Here is an 8866-nt window from a genome sequence, read left to right as displayed (position 1 = left end):
CTCTCTCTCTCTCTCTCTCTCTCTCTCTCTCTGCCGCCGGCGCCGGCCCTCCTTGCGCCGCGGAGTCGCCAAAGTGTATCCAAGAAGGTTTAATTTTGGTTTCCAGATGGCTCCTTTGCGCTTCCTCTTTGCTCCCTTTGCTGTTTCGTTATTAAGTATGTGCTCTGCGTAGCGTTGCGTTACCCTTAGCATTTATTTCGCTCGCTCCACATCCCACCCTCTAGGAAAGCTTTCTTTCTCTCTCTCTCTCTATCTCTCTCTCTCTCTCCCACCCACTTCTCACTTCTTCCGACACCACGCGAGCTTCACAGACCTTATAGGGTGGTTTCGTATTTTTTATGTCGGCCTCTGAGGACGATACTGTATTTGGTCGCCTCTGGTCTTAATCCGCCCAGTGGAGTAATTATTGTTGGGAGAGACCATTCCTCCAGTCCTCTTTTTAAATAAATGACTTCGTGGAGAGAGAGGGGGAGAGTATTCGCACATACTGTACGTAGTTGAAACAGACTTTGTCAGTCTGATTGCCAGAAGAAGCCGGGAATACAATCTTTCCGTCTTTCCGTTTCCTCTATAATTACTGTTATAATTACTCGCTGGTTGCGAGGTGCGAGTTGTGACTCGCGGAGGGCATTGGAGTATAACGAATGGCCGGGGGTGTGCCCTGCGGGGTGGAGGGGGCGGTGGGCCCCGCAGTTTGATAAAGACGACAACGCTTGCTTTTACGAGAACCATAAAGTGACTCATGGGCGGCCCCCACCCCTAAGGGCTCCACCCCTCAGCCTCAGCCCCCCGTGCCGCTGGACCCCGTGCAGGGGCACTGCCAGCCTGCTGCTGTTACTTGTGCTGAAAATTAAATTCCGACTTCCACCAAGTCGTTGTCTGGTTCATCAACAACCTCACGGTTTGCGCTCAGCCCGGAAACAAAACTTCCCCCTTTTCAACGTTTTTTTTATGGGTCTGCAAAAATTACATTCTTTTAGTTTTTAATCCGCAAAAGAGATTGTTAAACTATTTTTGGTTGTTTCCATTGCTGGTGCGGTCGTCTTTATTTACAGCCACCATCTCGTCCTGTTTTAGGCAGTTTGCATATTATCGCCGTCATCAACTTGGTCGAAAATGAAACTAGCGCCTAACGACCCCTCTACGAATACTCCTCCTTTCTCCCCCCTCCCCCACTCGCCACTGTATCCAGTCTCCTTTCCTCTAGCTCCTTTCTTCGAGAAGACCATACTGTATGCCACACAGCATTGTCCATCTCCTTGTTCCTGAGGACATCAGTGAACCGTCTCACATGCAAATTTTGTCCTTTTCAAGTCTAACCGTTTCAGGAGCCAAAAACATGCTTGCGAAAATAAGGTCTCTCTTTGAAAAGAATGCCATCTTTTGGCTACTTATCTGAAGGAAGCTCGTCGTGCCCTTGTCAAGTGCGCCACACTCTTTTTGTATGGCTCCTGCCTTCCCGGGCTGCTGGACTAGTCTAGATATGGTGCTTTGCTGGTCCGCCTCCATTCCCTCTCCCTTCTGTGGTGAAGGGCGCGGGTCATCTGGCCGCAGTCACGGCATCCTCTCACCTCCCCTCTCGCTTGTTCCCTTTCTCTCCCCGTCGCCTCCTCCTCCTCTGACATCTAATTACGGTTTCCGGCCCCAGCCTGTTCGCACGGAAACTATCACTTCTTTCTTTGTAATCTGCGGCGCCTCGCTCGCAAGAATGGTTTTGCTTCACCCGCTGCTGGTGCTTGCCTGCGGTACAGTATAACCAGAAATCCGGCTTAGAACACCCACCCTGCAATGTTATAGTGGCGCCCGTCCAGATCACTGATCACTGATCTCATCCAATGCAAAAGTGTGGACTTACGCCCTTTTCACTTTTCACCAGTGAGATGAGGCCTGCTATACCGGCGCCGCTAGTGAGAGTGGAGCCTACTCCCACTATTCAATAACACAGTTAGTGGCACTATGCGCGGTGGAAATAAGAAGAGGGCATCCCTCCCGGCCCGCCGCGGTGGCGCCAGCCCCCAATATGAATATGCATCGCGCGCTCATTGGCTGGTTAGGGACGCAATGAGGGGGAGCCCGCGGGCCGCCGTCAGGCCGCCGAGGGCTTGCTCCAGGCCCTCGCTACGCAAACATTAAAACTTCTGCGGCGGCGCGCGCGCGCGACAACGCACGGAAACGATATGCAGCAGACGCTCCGCGCAGCGCAACACTGCCGCAAAACTTACAAAGTATCGAGTAAGGAAATAATGAAACTATGGATGAAGTAGGTAACACTGAAGCGGTTTCCTTGTCTTGGGAGAAATTAGACGATACCATGGGATCACATGCGTATTAGAAAATTTGATTCTGCGTTATAGCGTAGCACATGATATGTCCGGCAAAATTCTCCACAGGATCCGACCAGGTTTCCCCCCAGGTTCCCTCGCAAGGTTCTCTATCAGTTTCGCAGGTAACCTAGGTATCGCTCTTTCCTCGGGTTCCCCGCAAGTCGACCAAACAATCCCCGTAAGCCCAGGGTGTCCGCCTATAAAATGGCCCCCTGTAAAAGTGCGCCTCGCCATGAAATTTCTTTTATTCGGCCGGTGTTGCCTCGGCGGGGTGCGGCCCTGGCCGACCCTGGCCCGGCCTGTGCTTAAGCCTATTGGGGTCTTTATTGATATGCATTCTCCGGATGGAGTGCCCGGGCGCTGCGGGGCGGTGGCGTATTATAGAAATCTTGCGTCAGGCTGTTTCACACTTTCCAACCGCTCACCGTTATTTTGCAGAGTTCGAAGCGGCCTCTTTCTTTACGTCACCTGAAAAAAGAGAGTTAGACGAGACTCTTCCTTAACGACGGCGACGAAACTCGCTATGGTCCTTTTGTAAACAAGGGGATGAATTATACCAGGAGATTGGAAAAAGAAGGGGACAGCTAGAGAGAGAGACTATAGTCTTGTTGGGAGAGTGGGAGAAGGAAAACAAAGGCCAGCAACCTCTTGCATAGAAGGGGGGGGGGACACTGTAAATGATGAATGTGAAATAATACATTTTACAGAGGAAACAGAGGTTATTTTTGTGCGAACACGGTACAACAAATAAAGTTTGTAAATTAGTTAAAGTGAATTCCCAAGTAAACGTCAAAGTATAAGAATTCCTTGTTGATGACATGAGGTAATCAGCAGTTTGTTTAGCAAAATTACCAGCAATTTCTTGTTGATTTACAAAATAATCGTTTTACAGAGTGAAGTAAAAGTCTATGTATTCATTGAAGATAGAATATGCACACGATATGGAATGGATCACACCCCTATCAAAAATCATCTTATCAATCAGCTCGATCAAAGTTTGGCTGACGGAAACATTACTGTTGGCACCATAGGTACTATTATTTTGTTCCGCGGGCGTGACGGTTTTCTGAGTGTGGCTGCTGGAGCTATGTTCTTCGAGCCTCACCACGAATGCAGTGCTGCCCGCCTCTTTATCTGGATTGCCAATCAGGCGAATGGAGGGAAAGAAAGGCGTGCGCCTCGCTTGGGCATTACTCTCCGCTGCATGTCGCCCCTTTTTGTCTGTCTGGGGCGTGCAAAGTCAAAACGCGGCGCATTCACCCTGGGAATCGCGAGGGTGAGCGTGGGTGAGATCCACAAGAAGGGCCCTGACCTGCAACATCCAGAAATTCGTTTCCCTAATTTGATGCATTCTCTTTTTTACGGCGTTTGTTTTTGTTTGCTTCGATGAAAATTTCATTGAAAACATCTCAGGGTGAAAGCTATTATTGGAACACTTCGTGCCGTGCGACGGAGTCTGCGTTTTGGGTATAGGGTCCTAACCTGTTGGGATATTGAAACCCCCCGTGGGCAGCGAGATATTGACTGCTCATCCTCAGTACACAATAACACCCACCCCTTCATGATGCCCCCTGCAACCCCTGTTCCTCTTTCCCCATGCCCCCCGAACCCCCGCTCTCTCCTTTCCAGGTAACCCAGCGGCACAGCAGGGTGTTGAACTTGACATCTCCCTGACCCTACTCTGCCCTCTTCCCTGCGTCTCTCCGGCATCCGCTCTCTGGCCCACACCAACGCCTGGCTATAAAAGTGCGGCCAGATTTGTAATCAAGGAGATTGAAAAGGGGGAGAGAGAGCGAGAGGGACGGGGGAGCATGACAAAAGTAGTGAGATGGTCCTGGGAAGTGCATATACAGGCGCGTAAGGTACGGCGCTGTGTGGGGGTACCATGTGCCGAGGACTGGCCGACAGGCGGGGGTAGTATTCCCCCCCCCCCCTTCTCCCCGCCCCTCTTGCTCGCAGCATGCAGTCAGCATAAACGCGCTTTACGAGTGCTGCCGCACCTTCAACCACTCTCGGCGGGGGCGGGGTTCGACGGAAAGGGGCTGAGGGGGGAAATAAAGGGGTGGGTTCATCGGCAGGGGCGTTGGAGGCATGAGAACTATAGCAGTCGTGCTTGCACTTAAAACAAAAATGTTGGCGGTTAAAAAATGATTACTCCGAGCTCTTAAATAAATTAAATAAATCAGAACAAGTGTTCATATCTTCGCGAGAGCAAGGGGTGGATAACTGAGATGGGGTTATCCTGACAAAGCAGAACAATCAACATTAGCCTACACCAGCACAACTTGTCTAGTATATCTCACCGAGGACTACCTCTGCATGGGGAAACTCTTCCCCCCTCCCCCTCTATTTCCCCTTCCCCTGCCTTCCTCTACCCCTTGCGACCATGTTAGCGAACCAGCCCTTTCGTAGTGGTTTAGATGGAAATCGGCTGAAATGTAGCCGGTCCAGTGGTCCGAGCGCACCGCACCTCCCCGACCAAACAGCGGCAGGTATACACGATGAGAGAGACTGAGAGGAGGAGGGGAGGGGGTGGATCTCGATGGGAACTGTGCCGCTCGTCCGCCAGTAAATCGAAGACAACACAGGACAGGCCCGCCCTCTACGTTACCACGCCGCGGTCACGCCTGGTCGTTAGGCAAGCCCGCCTCTCACTCCTATACCTTCTCGCTTGCTCGCTCGCGCTGGGTTCGACCCTCTCTCTCTCTCTCTCTCTCTCTCTTTCGCTCCCTTAGTTGTTCACAAAATGAGCAGCGAGGGGCCCATGCCCTGCATTGTTACTGCTGGTGTTTCTCCGTTTCTCCACCGCGCGTAGCCACCGCCAGATGCCGCGGCCAGGAGGGGTCAGGCGGACAGAGAGGCTCAGCCGCAATGTTTCTGATGCAGAATAACTTGTGCTAATTCTGACGGATGTTTTGCGGCGCCACCAACCTCCCTCCCCCTCCCCCTGGCCGTGGCCCAGTTGCTCGCCTGGACTGTGGCGCGTACTTTTATGCCCCTTGAGCCTCCTTTTCGACGGTTGCTCTTTGCCCTTTCCACTAGAAGCGCTAGGGCGTGTGGTGTTGACGGCACGCATAAACCCTCTGATGCACTACGTTGAGTAACATGCGGTGAAAGGAATAGCGGCGGGTTGTGTGTGTGCTTCTAAAGCACTGCGTGTGCGTGCGTGTGCGTGCGTGTGCGTGCGCATGCGTGCACTGGCAGACCTAAAGGCTTTTCGCAAACGTCAACTAATTTTTAAATTGTAACGTTGAAACCCAACTACTGAAGTTTAATTATTTGACTTTATTTTTTAAAATAGCTTTACTGGTGTGTCTCATGTAAACGCGATGGGTCGGTATGAGTTGCACGCCCTCCTCAATAGCAAAAATAGGACTTGCGGCAGTCATTAGTTGTGCGAATGATGTCCCGTTATCAGGCCACTTTGATATCTTCTTCAAAAGAATCGAATCGAATTATTTACTTCTCTTTCTCTTGTTCGCTATGCCCGCTCTTTTACTCATGCGTACCTCCTGTCGGTTAGGAGAGAGAGATAGGAACAGGAACGGGGCTCGAGTTGAATCCCCCTCTCAAAGAGTAATTTGGCGCACCACCGCCGCGCTTTTTTCCAGCCCCCGGCTCCCCCTCCCCCCTTTCTCTCTCTCTCTCCCTCTCACTTTGTGCCACAGCCCGATGAAACAGGGGCCTTTGACCAACATCATTCACCTCGGCCCAAGTAACCTGATCTAATAGCCCTCGGAGTTGGATTGAGCGGAGCCAGAGCTGGACGGTATGGGATGAGAGAGGGGGTGTCGGTCGAAGGGAAGGGGGGGGGGGAGAGAGTGAGGTCGCGCCCGCTCACCCTCTCGTGTGACTATATGCAAAAACACCACGAGTCGCGGTCGCGGCCGAGCGGCCGGCCGGGCCGGGCAGTCGGTCGTCGAGAGCGCCTGCGAGGTAGGCAGCGCGGGCGCACGCCTCCGCTCGGGTGTGCCTACCCCGGCAGGCGGCTCCCTCCCGCGACCAGGACGCCGGCGAGGGGAGCGGGACACGCCTCGCGGCCACGCCCTTCGCGCCCGCGCGCCGCCGACAGCAGCGACGGCAGTTTATTACGCAAAGTGAAGCCATTTACGTTATTTGGGCGGGCAGTGTGGCGCCGGCCACAAGACTCCCCCCTGGACTGTATAATCCCGCAGGGAGTTATATATTATCACCCCCCGCCCCGCCCTATAGCCGCTAATTTGAGCTCGCAGCCGCTCGCAGCGGCGGAGGAGCACTTAGGTCCCTCTGGGTTGCGCGCTGCCCCGCCCCACCTTGTACCGCACAAGTGAGTCGATGTCACCTCGGGGATGCATGGCCATTGGCCAACCGTCCTTCCCCCAGGAGTCAGATGGAAGGCGAGGTGCCGACAAACTCCGGAAGGGCAATTTTTTTATTATAATTTTTTTCGGTGAGGAATGGTATTGTTCTAAGTGTTGATTCCCCCCTTTAGAGATCACGCTACATAGTGTGGCCTATCCCATGGAGTATGCAATCCGTTGCCACGCCTGCATGCGATACAGTAGAACCCAGGAGGATCCAGTATCCCCTCCTGCTACCCCGCGCTGCCGAAAGCGACTACTGCCAACCAAATTTTCGATTTCCTTAAAACAAACAACAAGGCGCTGCGTCGTATAGTGTGATCGCAATCGAACTGCGGGGCAGGTCTCTAGCGCTGCGAGGCGGGGGCGTCCAAGGGCGCCTTGTAACGGGCCTAACGGGCCTATAAAGGGCCTCGCACGGTCCATATGTACTCACTGGGCGCCGCCGCCGGGCTCCGCAATACAGCCCATGAAAAAAGACGGGCAAACGTGCGAGGCAGCGTGGGGCGTGGCTGGCGGGGTGCGCGCGGGGCGAGCCGTAGGGCCCCGGGGGACTGCTCTTAAATTACACGCGAAAATAGAGAGGTGGCGTTGTGAGGGGGAGAGAGGGGTTGCAAGCGGGACAAGTCTTTGAAATACGCAAGAAACAGCAGGCCGCAGCAGAGGAGCTCCGACCAATGCCGAGCTGCCAGAGGAATAGCAAGTTCTGCCGAGACGTTGTGTTTATAGTTTAGTGACATTTTTGTAACATTACTAGACACAGGTTGTATCTATCTTGAGGAATATGATGGTTCTTCTCGGCGTTGCGAACAGTTTAGCATTTTACAGTCCTTTGTTCAAGGTGGTTATTGTCATTTACTGTTTCTTCTCCTAAGTTATAGTTATTTACAAAATTTACACGTAACAGGAGAAAGTGTGTGTTTCATTTCGTTAATAGCCTTCCATTCCCTCTGTTGTTTCCCTTTGCCTTGGTTTGCACAGACAACATTTTCCACCCAACATTTTTGTTTTTTTGTTGGCCCTCTCTACACACACGCACGCACACGCTTGAACACACTCGCGGCAGGGCTTCTCTCTCCCACGAATTTGTGCGGATGTATTTTGATGGGAGTTGGATTTGTTTTGTTGTTTTTTAACCCCCTGCTCTCGTGTTTTCCAGGTTGGTTGTTATCTGAGTGGAGTCGTCGGCGTGCTCGGTAAGCCGGGCTCTCCCACCCGCTCCCTCGCATCTCCTGCCAACGGCCCTCCTTGCTAGTTCGACAGACAAGACATTCATCCCTCGGCACGACTGGGGTTGCGCGCCGTGGCTGTGGGCTGCGCTGTGGGGGGCTTCTCCCCGCTGCTGGCTGCAGCAGAGCAGGGCCTGGGGCTTCTCATGCAATATGACCAACTGGTGTTCAATATGTGCTATGGCAGTGGGAAATATGCCAGGTCATCTCTTTGCCGAAGAAAGAGAATCCATAAACAGACATGGCTTTGACATTGGCCTCGCTGGTCTCCGCAAAAGCGACTCTACTTAAAGAACGCGGAGACCATATTTTGGTGATAGTTTCATGAGAAATTTTTCATCACAATGCACTTTAAATGGAAAAGGGCTGCTTTGTGTCCAGCGCGAAGATGTGTTCCTCAGCACACTTCAATCGAATCCTAATTTGTATCTAAAAATTGTACCATTGTACCTAGCCTGAGTGTGTAAAGTTTAGAACACGTATTTGCTCGACTTGTCCTTGTAGTGTGCATTTACTCATATGGATTGGTAAACCTGTGGCGCGGCCATCACGGCGTGACCTTTCCTCGTCTTCTTTCTTGTCCTCCCGGGATGGGTCCGGTACCTCTAAGGGACAGTCCTATTAAAACTAAGAGATTTGCCTCTACAAAAAGAATTATTGTGTTTTTACCTTTACTGGAATTATCTCGAAGGATGCATGCAGAGGTAAATCAGTAACAAACAGCAGCTTTTACCACTAAACCCGTACAGAAAAATATATACCTAAAACGTCTTAACGCCAAAATACTGGAAAGACATATTTGAGATTTTAAAATTTCTAGAGACTGTATAGTTGGTCCAGGTCGGCTCCCTTTGAGGGCGACTGAGCTTGCGGCACCCTCTGATGACATTCAGGTAATAATTGGATTATTGTTATTCACAATGGATTTTAAATGCCCTGAGAAAATACTTATAATAATATTGTTAAAAAAGTG

The 8866-nt window shown here is 51.8% G+C and overlaps 1 protein-coding gene across 3 annotated transcripts in view; it reads left to right on the top strand.

The window, feature by feature from the left end:
* The window catches only part of LOC127750818 (uncharacterized), a 51845-nt gene extending 43360 nt beyond the window's left edge, over positions 1-8485 (top strand). For all 3 annotated transcript variants that reach the window (XM_052273353.1, XM_052273352.1, XM_052273351.1), the window contains one exon: positions 7824-8485. In XM_052273353.1, the coding sequence (XP_052129313.1) occupies positions 7824-7919 (96 nt within the window). In that variant the 3' untranslated portion in view covers positions 7920-8485. The remainder of the gene's footprint in view (positions 1-7823) is intronic.
* The last annotated feature ends 381 nt before the right edge of the window (positions 8486-8866 follow it).

This window comes from Frankliniella occidentalis, unplaced genomic scaffold, assembly GCF_000697945.3.
Source record: "Frankliniella occidentalis isolate FOCC.00 unplaced genomic scaffold, Focc_3.1 Scaffold265, whole genome shotgun sequence".
NCBI lineage: Eukaryota > Metazoa > Arthropoda > Insecta > Thysanoptera > Thripidae > Frankliniella > Frankliniella occidentalis.
This window is presented reverse-complemented; position numbering and strand designations above follow the sequence as displayed.